Genomic DNA, 16,384 nt, shown 5'->3' with positions numbered 1-16,384 from the left:
AGATGTATTGATGACTGACCAGTTAAAATTACAGCACCTAGCTCAACAATGGCTAAATCGGTGCTAACTGAAAGCATAATATTCCTTAGTTACAAGAAGAATCAATTAACAGGCATGCTGTCTCTCTCTGAAGTCAAGAAAGTTTATCTGTAGCTGTAAGAAACAGCTACTGTTGACTAGAGGTAATAATTGTGGAGAAAAAAAAAAAGATCAGGAAGCCCAGCAAGACTCTTATATCATTTAAAGTATAAAATAAGAGCTCCAAGCAAAATGCAGGTACAAAGTGCAGGTAGACACTGAAGCATACAGCAATGTTGGAACCAGAAGTGTAGCCACATACGCGATACCAGGCCCATTCTGCACTACACAGAGTATCAAAGTGTCTAAGGAGAGCACGTGGACCAAACTCCATTTCTGCTAACTGAGGAGATTCTGGAGAACAGCACCTGAAAAACCTGTGCATTACAGAACTAAAATGCTAAGGCAATATGAAAAAGGAATGTATTTGTTTTCCATTTTGATGGATAGTTTTGATGCACAGTTTGATAAGCTTCACAAGCCATGTTTGATAGAATAAAGTAGCTTTATTCATCAACTTTGGCTGGCTGTATATGCGATTGCTGGGTAAAGCAGATTTACTTTTTCTATTTACTTCAGACAAGCAAATCCCTATCTTGGGTAAATTTCTTAGCTTTTGTAGCCTGTCTGCACAAGATGATGGCTCTCTAAAGTTAAAGCACTCAAGTAAGCTCCCAGAAAGAGCATCTGAGAAGTTCCAAGTATTGTTTTAATATTTTTGATCACTGCGGTATCTAGTTACAGAGCACTAAAACTCATGGCTGCAGAAGTATTTACTTATTTATTTTGCACAGAACTCTGTTCTATATTTCACTGTCATTTATCATCATTATTTATGGACATGCTTCTTAATTTGTACTTCAATCTATTGCTTGAAGTGCCTGAAGGTACTGTACAGTATACAATAACATGCGTATCTGCAATCTATGGTGAAGATCTGGACAATTGTATTCAAAAGGATTGCCTAACATTATGCTTCTTATTTATTCAATAATTAAACAATGGAATTTTGTGGTCACTACTCAGCATTAAAATAAAATAAAATAAAATTACTTGAAGTGCCTAAATGTCAAATCAGAAGCCCAGTAGTCTACGCATTCCCAGGAGGGCCATTTACCCTGCTTCCAGTTGCCTTCTGCCACTTAAAAGTAAGCAGAAAACTGCTCTAAGAAAAATTCTCAAGAATTGTTCAGCTGGGTAAACAGAGAGGAGACCTTTTGCTGCTTTCTAATACACAAAGGTTATTTTCATTATGTCTAAAAACAGAACTATGTTTTTGCACTTTTTTTATGTTTGTGATATGGTACTTGCTTTCAACGTCTTGCACACTATTCACTACGTGCAAACCTGCACACTACTTAGATACAGTTAGAAGCAGATATAGAGATATGAGACATGTAGATGATACATGCATCAAAATCAGCTTTTACATTATTATTTTAAATCAATAGAGTAAAAATGATTTACCAAAACTACAGGGAGAGACATGTTCTTTCTTTCCATATGAAACTAAGCAGAAGCCTAGAAATCAAGACATATGTAAACTCTCTTGATAGGCTTTTGATGATACCCAGAAGTCAGTAGCCTTTTTCTTGAATGAGAACTATAGTATCTTAAGGCACTGACTCCCAAATGTACAATGTCTATCAAAAAAACAGACAACAAGGAAAAAGTGGTTTTAAAGCAGTATAGGGAACTAGGGCTTACACCTGAGATTTGTATTCAAAGGATTCTTATGTCACTTTTATCTACATTTGCAGAATTAAAAACTTGTTCTTAAACACAACTGCTATGTGTTCTAATAAGGAATATTTGATTGGCAAATATACTTGTTTTAAATGACGTCTTACTGTTCAGAGCTTTTTGCAAAGACAATTTCAATGTTTTTAGAAGAATCTGAGTGAAAACAGGCAAAAAGTACATGACCTGTCTGTGGCTTCAAAGGCCTCACTGTTTACATTTCCCATGCAGAAAGAAATTATTTCATCTTGGTTGCTTTTGCAAATATCTATATATATGGTGTCTCATAATCACAGAAAAAGATCATCAGAAAAATATAATAAATAGTACACTCACCTTCATCACTAGTTGCTTGCTTTTTAACCAAAGTCATTGGAGATCTAGCTGGGGGTTTATTTAGTGGATGACGCCAACTCTTAGATACTTTCTTTCTTTCAACTTCCACTGACTGAAAAGGAAAAAATAAAACTAATTTAGTATGTAATTCTGCAAAGTTAATTTTGATGAACAAAAACATTCTTCTGTAAATGAGCACAGATGCCAATTCTGTAAATACTATCAGGGTACTTGAAGCACCTTTAGTGTACCAATAAAACATTTGTCTAATTCAGAATATACACTTTAATCAAAAAAGAGTAATCCTTGTCAAACACAAATGGTTTGAGGTGTAAGTTACTGCAGCCCTTCCCAAATTACAGAGCATAAATCCTGGTTTGCTCAGGTGATGTCTGAGAGGAAGAACAGCCCAAACAATTCTCCAGAACCAGAAGTACAATACAGCCACTAAACACGGCTGGGAAAATGAGGCAGAAACCCTCTGACATCATTTGTGAAAGAGTGTAAATTCCTGAGGAAGTAAAAAAATTATCTGGAGTTTAGGTAAGAAATTAAGAGTCCTGATATGTAATTAACATGTTGATTTGGGATATGAGGAAATTCTTTCCTCCCTCAAGCAACCTTATGTACTACAGCTCGAAGTTATCCAAGCTTCAAGAACTAAAGCCAACGCTACAAACTCTAGAAGCGCAGCTTTCACAACTCTGTATTTGAGTGCCAGTGGGGGAATCACGAAGTAAAAAGCTGCTGATGGTATTGAGGTTCAGGAGCACAGGAAAGGCAAGCACACTGGCAGAAGGGTGGGAAGGACAGTCTCACACAATTCCTATGGACCACAGCTCCTCAAGACCCTGAATCTAACCTAGCAGGTTACACACATGCCCCTTTACTGATTTGAGGGTTAAAAATTACTACTATAAAATGGGAAGTAAATCACAAAACAACATCATATTCACTGTGATAAGCAGAGGGAGGAAGATGTGGTTAAAGCACTGGACAGGTTTATGACCTAGAAAAAGTTACCAACTAAGTGAAATGGAAAGAAGATCAGACTTTTAAATTGCATCTGTACAACACACTTCTTCACTTAACAGAGAAAGAAAGAGTATGCAATTATACTGGAGAATATCTGAAACCTCATGTATAAACGGCTGAAAGGCACAGAAAGAGATAAATATAATCTCTGCTACATGATGATTAAAACACTGAGATGTTTACAGTGCTCATTATTATTACAGCAGAAGGGTTGGAGCCCAGATTACTAAAACTCACAACAAAAAATCATTAGTGCACAGTTCATGCCTGTGAAAGGGTCAGCATGATTTTAATTTGGCTTCTAAAATATATTTCCCACTAAGTCTGGCAATCTGACAGTGGATTTCCTGCTCTCACTCTGCCAAACTGGGATTGAACTCACAACTCAGAAAGCTCCTGTGACTACCACCACAGCTTAATTTTTCATCATGCTTCCTAAAGTCAGCTGCCCACCCTTCATAGCAGAATAGCAAGAGTAAAAAAAAGACTGTAAGTTTGTACGTGCCCCAATAAGAAAACATTATTAAATCTACTATTTAAAAATTAAAAACCATATTCCTTTTATGAGAGGGATTTTTTCTTCAAGTGTTTCCTTTACGTGTTTTATGCCATTTCCAAAATCCAAGAACAGCAGGTTTCAGACCCTGAAATCTGTATTATCCTTCTATAGGCATGTCTTGAAGATTCACTTTCTCCAACTTCAATACTATGGATACAGTTTCAGCTAAAGCAAGGAAGTCCATAAGATTTTTACAAACTATGTGAGATAATATAATGGAATGAAAGGAAACTTTGTTTCCACCTAACTCAATGCAGAGATGCTCCTCAGCTTTGGTTTATCCACTTCTTCATTTGAGAAGGGCATCAGTCCAAAAATACATTACCATGTGCTTCCACACTGATATGTTCTGCCCTTAGATAGCAAGTCTCTCAGAATCAACCCATTCTGCTGACATTTTACTAGCACACTGTTAAGTCTCCTTAATACTCAGTCAAAACAGCCATTTTTTTTGAAGCACAAGTAGGTGATACCAAATATAGTACTCATCTCTAATAATTTCATTTTCACATCAATAGCAATAACTAAAACTGATAGCCTTGCTCATACTGGCAGGCAGCGAACATAGGAATAGCTTGAAAATAGTTGCTGACAGTTCAGATTCACAGATATAAAGTGAAATTACTAGGTATCTAAAATCAGAAGGAAAATACGTCAACAAGCCAGCTCCAGAAACATCCTACTTTTGGATCCAAATTCCCACCCTTGCCTGAACACTTCAAAACATGTTCAAATTAGCATCTGATTAAAATCATGCATATTGTTAAGTGCTTTAATATGGATATCAGGTCTCATTAGAAACATGTTCATTCACATTTCATTAAATCAGGAATATATTACTATAACGATGTAATTTGCTTCACATACACTCAATGTTTCCATGCCATCTTCTTCATCCTTTTTTACAACGGGCACTTCTCCATGTTCCAAGCTATTTCCACAACTTTCTAAGTTGCTCACATCATCCTCTATCAGGACATTTTCCTCCTTATCTGGGTTTTCTGCTTCAGAAGCTTGTCCCTCGGACTTATGGTATGGTATGGATGAAACAGACTGATTCTGAGATTTCAAACTCTCTTCTTTTCTACAGCTATCAGAAGCGGGTATGCGGGCCACAGAATCTTCAAATGTAAAGAGAGGATGATTGGAATCTGTCCTGTCCTCATCTTCCTTTTTTGTTTTCTCTAGTACAGGAACAGGGCTCAAATACGAGTCTGAATGGATGCTTCCTATAGATCAAGAATATGATTTGTTAATAAATCTCACTTTATATCACTATATTTCATTTCAAAATGATCTGAGGTATTGAAATTCAAAGCATGGTTCCTCATTTAGAAATCATACAGAAAAGTATTTGGTAGAAGGACATACGCAACTGTGGAGTATAGCTTTGATCAAAGAATAAATTAAATGTAAATGTTTTGAGTTTTAAGTGTGAAATACAGTTTTAATCATTTAATTGGTATTTTGTATTTCATATTTGTATTACAACAGGTCTTCATGTCATTCAAAATAATCAATATTCACATAGCTTGTTTACTCTGACAGCCCACAGGCACTTTGACTAGTTGGAAAAAAAAATATAAAAGTTTGGTATATTGAACTTTATACCCTGCATTTATACCTATTATGCCTGTTTTTAAAATGACAATAAACAAGATTAAAGGTTTATAATTAGGAAGATGTATTTGAAATAGATACCAAGAATATTTTGAAAACAGCAGCACCGGTCTAAAAATGAAAAGCAATTAGCATAATTTTATATTTCAGTGATGCTGAAGGGTGAAACTGTGTGGACTTTATCAAAATTCTTCATCTGCTGATGCTTGCATGGGATAGACAGAACAATGGGTTAGAGAGGTCACCCAAAAAACCTGTTCCTGAAGAACTCTGTGGCACACACCACAGTGAATTTTGATTCAGCAGCAGGTCCAAGGCATTAAAGAAAACTGTCTCTGTAAAGTCCCTCCCCATTCTTTCTTTACAATTGTTATTTGAACTTGCTTTTCTGTAAAATTCCCTTTTCAGGTCAAATGAATATAAAATTTAGTAATACAAAGCCCATCCAATACTAAAACATAATCTCTGGGTACGAAGAGTACTGCCTCAATTGAGCGTAATGGACATACTAGCCAGAGATAATGCAAGGTAAACAACCATCTCCAACATCAGTACTGAAGCTTTCACCGTCATATCTAAACAGGTCCTTTTCCCTAAAAAGTCCTAGGCACCACCTCTTAATAGCACAAAGGAAAGAGGACAGCTCTCCACTCTTCTCTGCTTTTCCTTCCCTTGTCAATGAACACAGAATGGCTGCTAACTAAATACTAGTCCCTCAATGGTCACGAACACTCCAAACCTCTATTAAAAGTTGGGGGAAGCTGTAAAGGAATAGCACCTTTAAAAAAAAAGATCATTAGAACAGACCTGGAAAGGCTTTGATAGAGCACCAACTAATTTGTACACAGTAATTTCTAAGCCTCCATATTGGAATACTGTCTTTGTTATGTTTATATGGATCAATCCTGGTGTTTACCATCTCCAAATAACCATTAACATAACCATTAATGTTCACAATCAGGGAAATACTCTATACACAATTTGCAAGTAAATTTTCAGTATCAATATAAACCCAAATGGGACTGCTCACAACCTTAAAATCACAGTTTGCCTTTCCGAACAGGAATGTGAAACTACACCTGAACTACAATTAAATGTGAAACAGAAGAAATAAAGTCCAGAACAGACCAAGTCTATTAGTATAAAATAGCTGTTGGGAAAAAAAGAACCATCTTTGGCTTGACATGGCCTTTATAACTTGCATTGTCAGACAGCTCAACAGGAGGTGATAAGAAGTCTCAAAATAGACATTTTTGTGCAAAAGTATACACCATTTCTAATATGCAACATTCTTCATGAAAATACATGTAGCATACTACAAGCATATATGTTCTGTACTGTTTACCTAAGTGTTAAGAGATTCTGTATCATTTCCATATCAAAAAAATTTTGCTGTAAAACATATCGCCCTATTAAAGAAATAAAATTTACAAAACCGCATCCTTTTTGCCCCTTTAAAAAACACTTCATTAAAATAGTTTAGGTGATATTACTGTCGGCTCAGAATATTAATTTTGGCATTTTCTCACTCTTACTGAATATCAATCTTCTCTGCATAACTTTATACATAAGTATTTTAGTATGCTACTTAGGATAATACTATGCTTTAACATCCACTGATTCGTGGCATTAGAGTATCAACAGCCTACAACTTACATGTGAAATATAATCAGTCCTTATCTCACCTGCAACCTTGACATTATCCAATAAATGTTGATCTAGCTGCATTCTACTATGGTTTTCTTCTTCCCCAGAAGGCACTCCTGTGTTTACCAGTCTCACTTTTTTTCCAGGTTCTTCACTGACCTTGAAGCCATCAGTAGCTGCTTCAGTCGCTATGATTTCTGCACCAGCTACCTTAGCAGATACTCTCTTGTCCTCTGGAGTTTTAAGCTTTTTAGATCGTGATCTGGTGTGCTGGAAGCTGTTATAAGAGATATTGCTGTCAGAGTAGAACGTCTGTCTTGGATAAGATAAAACGTTTACCAATATGTATGTCCCTTTCACCTGCTTAAAGTGGTAAAAAACTGACATTTTTTCATCTTTTTGTGTTGAGATAGTGTTTACAATTTATTAAGTGATAGATTAACAATTGATTGGATTTAACCTTCTAATCTTTTATCACCATTCTATGGAAAAGTTATTAGACTGTAAAAGTAAAATAACATTAAGTAACTATTATTTAACCAGCATCCAAACTACTTTTTAATGAATCATTCTTTTGAACGTGAAAGAAAATAACTCTTATAAAAGTGATGAAGAAAAACTTGTCAGTTGCACTACATTGGAGTGGTATTTCCAAACCTCAATGCTAATAAAGCATTAGTCTGAATACCCTTGTAAAATCAGATCTGTTTAGATATCTTGGAAGCTTTTGTATGCATTTTAACACAAACAACAAGCATCTGAAAGGAAAAATTCTGATCATCAAATATTTTGAATGGCTACAATATCAAGCAATACATTTAATAATGCTGTGTAAAAAACAAAGTTGACATTAAAGCTTCAGCATAAGTTTTTGCACCCTCAGAAGTAGAAGGGAAAGGTTAAAGCAGGAGAAATGGCACCCTCTGTCAGAAACTGGTTTGCAATTTATGTGCTTAGGATAAAAGTAACAGGAGATTAGTCCAGTTTCAAATTCAACTATGTGACATGGGAGGAAATTTTTATGTGCTTCATCACGCATCAGGCTTCAAAACTCATAACACGCTAGTCATAAAAGCCCAACTACAGCAGGTAAAACAGGAGTTTTACAAATGTCTTGCATCTTAAGACTATACGCTTCTCCAGAAAAACATATTGCTACCCCTTACATTTTATCCTATGTCCACCAATATATACCTTTCAATACCTTCTCTATAAAATAGTAATTTCCAGAAAATTTGCTAAAGTATGAGAGGCCCATCAGTTCACACTGTAATATAACTGCAAGTATTATTACTGTTTACATGCAGTCATTAGATGTTCTATCGTAGCAAAGTATTTCAGCCGTAAACTTCAGAGTTAAGCTCTCGCTGTCACTATATTCATTAAGATTTCCACAGACAGTATTTCTGTTTTCACTCTGCTGGACTTGTATTATTCCCATAATCAGAATGATGACAATTTCAGTCAACACATTACACTCAAAATGAAGCTGAATAAACATTTTATCTTCCCTTCACAATACGCATTGTTACTATGCCTGAACAAAAGCCAACTCAAGAATTAAACAGCATTTGAATTGTGTTTATTAGCGAAGTACACAAAATCAGCCCACATGTTCCTATGATAAAACTTTCAACAAGATTATTAAAAAGTCTTTGCTTTTAGTTAAAATTGGCTACCCGTAAGGGTACTACCAAATGAATCACTGCTGGTCCAAGCGTGAATTTGCAGTTATGCTGTACAATACATACAGTAAAACTTACTACAGGGCAAAATGGCATTCAACTAGCTAAACAACAGAATTATTCTCTTTGTGTGTCCAGGTTAATATTATACATATACTAACAAATTGGCTGTCTAGCTATGTCACTGGCTGTCTTCAAGAACTGTTTCTACCCCACAAAATATTCTTACCCAGAACAAAGCCAATGTTATATTTCTCAGTTATAACGTTCCACTACAGTGGCAGTTGGTCCTCTTCTTTACAAGTTGATTGGCCTATAATTTTCCTCAAGAAATACATTAACTTACAAAGATAATGAGGAAATTCAGTTTAAGAACAAGTTAAAAAAGTAACTATATTGTAAAATTATTTGAAGGAGGAAAAAGTTCTTAAAAAAATCCAGCACTATCTTTAACCCAGCAAACTGCAGTCCACAGTAAATAGATACCAACAAAACCGCCCACCCTAGGCTAGAAATTAAGTAGATCTTTATTAGATAATGAGGAAGAAAATCCATAAAGGTCCTGATAAGTAAGACAGGAAAGCGTTAGTGTACAAAAAATGTTTGTGCAATGCAAACAAAAACCACAATACACACCAAGAAAAAAGATGCAGCTATGAAACTGCTTTAATAGGTCAAAGCTTTGATAGCTTCAGTGACAAGATAAGAAACATTTTTCCTAATTTTCTTAGTGGTGTCAACACCAACAACTGAGATTTAGGCCTTCCTTATGCCAAATTATGATTTGTGATTGACCTGTGGTAGACACAGAGAGGTTTTGGCTGCAGCACTGCGAGAGTGTGCCAAATAGGCCATGATATCTCCTTGGAGTTACATGGCAGTGAGGGCTAAGACTATTGCTAGAGACTTCACACATCATGCCACAGCTTCATGATAAGTTTTTCCAACTTCTCCCTTGTCTTTTGGTTGCAGTTGTCACTAGAAATAATAGCAAATATCCACACCTTGAAAATTTTAATGAAATAATCTCTACTAAAGAAAGATTCCAAATACCACACTGGAATGCATTTTGATGCTCTCCATACTCAGTAACTTTAGCTATACACATAACTTGTAAGTTGAATTAATTTTTCATAGTCATTCTGAAAAAAATACTTGTTTGTCCCCAGGTTCATCTTAATGCAGAAAACAGAAAAACAAACTTTGTCTAAAGTAAATTAATTAAAATAAAACATCTGATAAAGTGGCAAAAAAAGAAACAAAAAGGAAATTGACATCATATTAAAGACAATTAAATGGAGGATAAAGAAACATAAATACCACCTGGGAAAGTTCTTTATTTTCTTTCTTCTCTGTAGCCAGGTCTTTACTTCAGGTGTTGATTCAGGAGTTGGTTTTGTATGATCAATGGTGTATATATCCTTTCCTTGTTTCCACAGCTGATATCTGTCTGGTTGAAACTTCTTCACAAAGATGTCCATGGAAATTGACACCATGTCTTTCCTACAAGTGCACTGCAAGACAAGACAGGAGTTTGTAAGTGACAAGTAAAGGAATATGCTGCAGTTCACAGTAAAGAAAGTCCAAAATAAAAATCCCACATGTGAAAATTTACTTTAATAAAATTTTTCCTTTTTGCCTCTTCCTCACTTCTTTGGGAGGAGAAGATCATTCAGAAGAAGATACTATCTGAACAAATGTGACACACTAGGATTCCACAAAGGTACTTATGGACATTCCATTGTTTGATTAACTCCTACAGGTTAAGACCAAAAAGAAACTATAGCATTTCTTTTTGCTCTGTTAGCTATTCCTGATAGTTTTAAGCCAACACCACATCAAATCCAGAGACTGCACGTATCTTTAGCGGCATCATAATTTTCTTTTTAAAAATAACTCATGTAGTATCCACCTGACCCAAAGGTCTTTACAGGCATATACACAGTCCTAGCTTTTAACTCTTCAAAACAAAATGCATACGAGTACTATATCAAGTTACAGTTTTGCCCAGGTTTTTCTACAAGGAGGAATAAACAAGCAAGAAGGCGGAGTATTATGTTTAAGGTCTAGAAAAGTTTGTTATAAACATGTAACCTGACCTTCTGTGCAATGCAAACCCTAAAATCTCATGCAGTACCTTCCTCATCAACTTTGCTCTAGTCCCTGATTTTAGTCCTCCCAAAGAATTTTACGTGGCTTTTCTTTACAAATTATGCATATGAGTGGAATATTTTAGACTTATTTGAATAAACTTTTAATGGTGATCATGAAAATACAGAGGAGTCTTCACTTAGAATACTGTAGATGCTGAGACAATTTTCAGACTAAAGTTACTGCACCTAACGCTCCAAAATACTTAGTATTAGGAGACTGAAATAAGTAAATCAATATGCCTACAGCACATAAACGAGCCCACCAACCTGCTCTGTCATTCCCCCTCCTCAGCAGGACAGGGGGAGAAAATAAAATGAAAAAGCTCATGGGTTGAGATAAGGACAGGGAGGTGACTGACCAATTACCATTGCAGATTCAACTTGAGAAAATTAAATTAATTTATTGCCAATTAATAACAGATCAGGATAGTGAGAAATAAAAACAAAACTAAAAACAGTTCCCCTCCCCCCCTATTCTTCCCCAGCTCAACTTCACTCCTGACTCTAGTGTCTGTTTCTCTCACATTTTCCTCACTCCTCCCTCTCACAGCTGTTGCGCAGTGTTTTTTACCCTTTCTTAAATATGCCATCACAGAGGCATGACCAGAGTCGCTGATGGGCTTAGCTTTGGGCAGCAGTGGGTTCATTTTGGAGCCAGCTAAACCTGGCTCTGACATGTGCAGCTCCTGATCCCTTCTTACAGAAGCCACTGCTGCAGCCCCCCTACACTACCAAAACCTTGCCATGTAAACCCAGTGCAATTATTCAGATTAAAAACAAATTCACTGGCTAAAACATATAGTCTGAAATGGAAAAACTTTTTAAGAACTTAGTGTTATAGCTAAATGACTCAGTTAAAGGGCAAATTTGAGACAGTATTTTCTTTCAGGTGAACAAAGATATATAAAAAAAATAAATCCTGGTAAATGCATGTCCTGGGTTTCTGGTTTACTACAGCTAGTTTTATCACCCCTTTTAAACAAGCAGGGTGTTTAATCATAGAAAAGTTGAAACACTAGGGACTGAATGCAACTTTTCTACTAGCTAGCTTTTTGTGGACTGGATGCAAATTTCTTCACCTGCTATTTCCACCTATCATTTCTAGTCCACCCTTCTTCTTCTTGAAAATCGTAAGATATATAATGAAAAGAAGGCATCCGAGATGTATTAAAAATGCTTTACTTTCAATATGTCAACATCAGTATGCTGTATATTCACAACACTGCCCTCTAATTGAGAATGGAAAATTCAACATAGAAACTGTAATTTTATGCAGCTGTCTTTAATGATAGTTTTCACCCAAAATACGATTAGAATTTTCCTTTTTTGAACAACATGTATATATGTACATATACACATACTGTGAAAGACTTAACCTTATTTGAAATAGTGTGTCTGATTTAGAGAGTCATTGATCAGTCACAATGAACAGTAACAGAAAAGCAATTAAGATACTTCTGTGTACTGGAAAGGTGCGTAGATGGTCCACTGTTATATTTTTAACTTTTAAAAATGAAATTTGTAACACAAAGACAACCAGCACTGGAGTTTCTCTCCATTTACTCACAAAATCCTTTCATATTCAAGTCATGTTGCTACACATTGATTAGAAATGTTGTTAAACCCAAAATTTAGAGGATTACTGTTTTTGCTGTTAGACACCAAGAATTCCAGTGGTTTGGAAGAAAATAATTATTTAAGTCAGGATTGAAGTATCAAGGAGGAAAACACATCAAGAAATAAAATTTATTCTATGATGGAATGATAATAATATATAAAAAGACTCAAAATAAACTATGTCTAAATGAGGCACAGAATTTCTGTCTTTCAGTAATCTTTGATCAGTTTCCACTAGATTCTGATAGAACTACTGCAAATGATTTTAGAAAAACAGGCAGGTGTTAGAAATATCATAGAACTTTTTAGAAGTTTTAAAAATTTTAAAATCATACACTTCTGAGTAAAAAGTAATGGAGAAACTTCATGCTCAACAGAACTACTGCTTGCCTGAAAATACAGAAGACAGGTTTCTAGGCACCAAAAAGTGGAAATATTTGAAAGTAACCTATCAGACAACAACAGCACGTATGTTTGGAAAACTATTTCTACTCATATTCCCTAAAATGAGCCAAGAAAAAAAAATAATCTGTTGCTTTGATAAATAAGCTGGAAGATTTTTTTGTTCTTCTTGGTGGTGGTGGCAGCAATGTTTTTTAATGTTTTTTCTTCATTTCCCATTTGACTGACTTGTAGCTGACAGTTATATGGCTTCCTGCTCTCAAGACAAAGAAGTGACTGAAAGATTCTCTCTAAAGCAAAACTAAATGTCATTCTGTTGAAGAAGTCTCCAGGGACAGACACAAAAGGGACATGCCACTGTCTGCTGAAATACTCACAGTGGTACTTTCATGGATCACAATAATTTTGGAAGCATCTTTTAGTATCTTTAAAAGTAAATGCAAAATCAAAGTTGTTGGATCACCATGTAAAATACAACTGATGTTGCCATAGATAAACATCACAACCTTTGCATTGGAAAGAATTCTTTTCTATATGCAGTAGAATTAGTCTGATGCATATCCTTCAATCAAAGATTAGTATGACAATCAGAATACTTAAGGGAACAGAACTCTCTCACAATTCTTTGATATTACTATTAACATCAACGTCACCGTAACTATTATCTATCCTACCACAAAGATACAGCTTAGAGGTAAGCAATTCAAATAACATTTATTAGTAGCTGCAAACCTTTATAGCAATGAATTGGAAGAAAAATGTTTCAGAAACTTTAACTAATTGGTATAACTAAATGTGAGATATATTTCTAATATGAGAAAATTACCTAGGAGAGACATACTCAGCCAAAATATTTTTTTTCAAATACTTGCTATTTGTGAATGGAAAAAAGAATCATTATTTTGTACTAAAAAAAAAAAAAAAAAAAAGTTAAGTTCTTCCGATTTTGGACTCTGATTCAGGAAAATTTAAAGGAATACAACAAGCTTCTAGACTTATACATACTAGAGTTAGACACATAGTTAAGCACATTTTAAAACAGAGGTATTTTTCTCCTAACTGCTTTCACTGAGGTAATCGTAGAATTCATGTTTTCATCAGCAGGATATTGACCCACTGACATCTATGCTAGTACATAAGAACAGCTCTTGAAAAACATTTCATATCACTAAGAATCAAGTACATGTCTTAAAGGTCTTTCTAATACTCCAATATTAAACTCTTTCATCAAACAGCATCATTGGATTTTTTAAAATTAACATCAAAATATTCACTCTGTAGAGAGTACCATATTTTGCTGCAACAGAAAGCAAAAAAAATTATCTTATTATTTGACTAGTAGAAGGGGGGTAGTATTTCTCAGTACCGCAGTTCTAAGCACAGAAATGTACATCCAGAGTCAAGCACTGGTGATTTACATTTTTCTGTTAGTTAAATGAAGTATACATGATAATGTAACTTCTAAGATGTGAAATTATGTCTGTATCCACAAAAAAATCTTCTCAACCTAAACACCAGTTGTTATACTACAGTGTTACAATATTTAATGCATTAGGCTTAAAATATCTGGAGGATTTTGGACATTTTGCACTCAGTATTGGATTTTGTTAATTAAAATGTGACTTTCACTATTTCCAAAATCTACTTTAGTTAAAATTCTTCCAAAGCATTAATTTGAAGAAGAATAGTAGTACTTTGTTAGGCTAAAATTTTGTCCTTCCTTTATATAATCATTTCAGAAGAAAAGAGGCACCTAATTCACGTTGCAACTGCATGGTGTAGGTAAACTCTTTTTTCTACACACCTGTGGAACAGCATGTGTGAGTATAACAGTCATGAGAAACCATGTAAAGAGAGAATGGATTTTTACAAAACATATAACAAACCAACAAATTAGCAGAATGAGGCATGTATTAGGCTGGTAATCTTCTTTATATGCTATAAAAGCCCCAATCCACAAAGCAAATTTTAAAAATTATCTAATCAAGCCATTTTTCACTGATACACCTTCCTAACTGCTTATAATGATTAAAGCTTTCTTTGTGGCACAGTGGCAATGATGTAATTATTGGAGAGACACATTTTAAATAATTTAGATTCTTCTTACCAGCTTAACTTTAACTGCACTTAATAGACTATTCCACCCACTATATTCCATTCTCCTTGTAATATGTTAAACGAATCATGTTCAAACAATATAAAAAATGTGTTTTGGTAAACAACATTTTAAAGCTCCTACAACTGGAACTGCTTCTTGTGGGCTACCTGTAGAAGAAGTGCTTGATTCAAGGTACTGTTTGTTAGGAGGACAGGATTTAATAAATCTTGGTAACAATAACTGTTCTTTGCTATGGAATCAGGCAGGGATATATTTTCACACTGACCTTCTGGCAACTTGTAGGCAGTGTTGCAGAAACCTTTGATATCAGTTAGCCATCTGTGCAAGCTTCAATAAAGCAAGCCTTCCTTTGATAAGTCATAGAGAGTACATTCACTTTTCCCTGACACAACCAGTCACACACAACAAAAATACAAATTAAAAACACCACTCTCTTTTTTAAGGTTCTTTTTACACACATTCTACAAAGTTTTGGGTAAATAACCGAAGAAAAGATTTCTAATAAATTCATTATTTGTATTCATATATGCATAAGCAAATAGTCTGCAATATTTTTAAAATAGTCTAGTATTTAAATAGTGCATTACAAAATATCTGTTTTTTTTCTTGATTCCTATCTTCAATTTATTTTACACTTACATATAATGCCACCAAGACATTCCCACACAAAAAAGACTCAGTTTATATTATGTAGAACTGATTCCATCAGCATCAGATGCCATTGCAAAAATGTGGCCATTTTCCTCCAACTCCTTTGAAACCTGGGCAACAGAAACAGTGTGACAGAACACAGCTGAAAGAACCCCATCTTTTCTTATATGTTCCACCTCTCAGCTCTTCTTTATCTTATCTGCCTGTTACACCTTTTTGATTATATTCTTTCTCCATTTATGTGACACAGAATCCAATGAATTAAGTATGAATTAGGCATGTAGATGAGAAAACTGATGAAATTCAAAATGGAAGGTAGGCATCAGTCTATGATCCAAGGAACTTGCTGGAGACAGGCAAAGATGAGGACAGAAAGATATTTCTATGCACAGCAAGAGGAGAGATGGGGCTTTACATATATTTGGTAATTTTACAGGTCTTCTTGAACTCTAAATCCAAGTCGTCATCCAGAGTAACAGATTAATGTACAGGACAGCATTCTCATTTACCAAGTTTTGACACCTAACTATCCAGTAACTTTAAGGGTGGAGAAAAAAAAGGCAGGATTGTTGCAATATGTGCTACCACATTTGATGCAGTGCAAACTATCATTGCTGATAAAGCTCAACCCTTTTGAGTGCAAATAAAACATTTGAAAGGATATCTCTGCAAGACAATTGTTTAAGGTTTGCTGCTGGTTTGAGGGTTGTTTGGGGGTTTCACAGGTTTGCTTGGGGGGGGG

The 16,384-nt window shown here is 35.0% G+C and overlaps 1 protein-coding gene across 1 annotated transcript in view; it reads right to left on the bottom strand.

Annotated features, from left to right (window-relative positions):
* The window catches only part of KDM4C (lysine (K)-specific demethylase 4C), a 271,840-nt gene that overhangs the window by 120,642 nt on the left and 134,814 nt on the right, over positions 1 to 16,384 (bottom strand). Inside the window, exons 9-12 of the mRNA XM_010586055.1 lie at positions 10,024 to 10,214; positions 7,054 to 7,292; positions 4,616 to 4,977; positions 2,155 to 2,266 (exon numbers count right to left, since the gene is read on the bottom strand). Of these exons, the coding sequence (XP_010584357.1) occupies positions 2,155 to 2,266; positions 4,616 to 4,977; positions 7,054 to 7,292; positions 10,024 to 10,214 (904 nt within the window). The remainder of the gene's footprint in view (positions 1 to 2,154; positions 2,267 to 4,615; positions 4,978 to 7,053; positions 7,293 to 10,023; positions 10,215 to 16,384) is intronic.

The sequence above is a fragment of the Haliaeetus leucocephalus genome, unplaced genomic scaffold (assembly GCF_000737465.1).
Source record: "Haliaeetus leucocephalus isolate CR32 unplaced genomic scaffold, Haliaeetus_leucocephalus-4.0 Scaffold139, whole genome shotgun sequence".
NCBI lineage: Eukaryota > Metazoa > Chordata > Aves > Accipitriformes > Accipitridae > Haliaeetus > Haliaeetus leucocephalus.
Note: the sequence above shows the minus strand (reverse complement) of the source record. Positions and strands in the feature narration are given on the sequence as shown.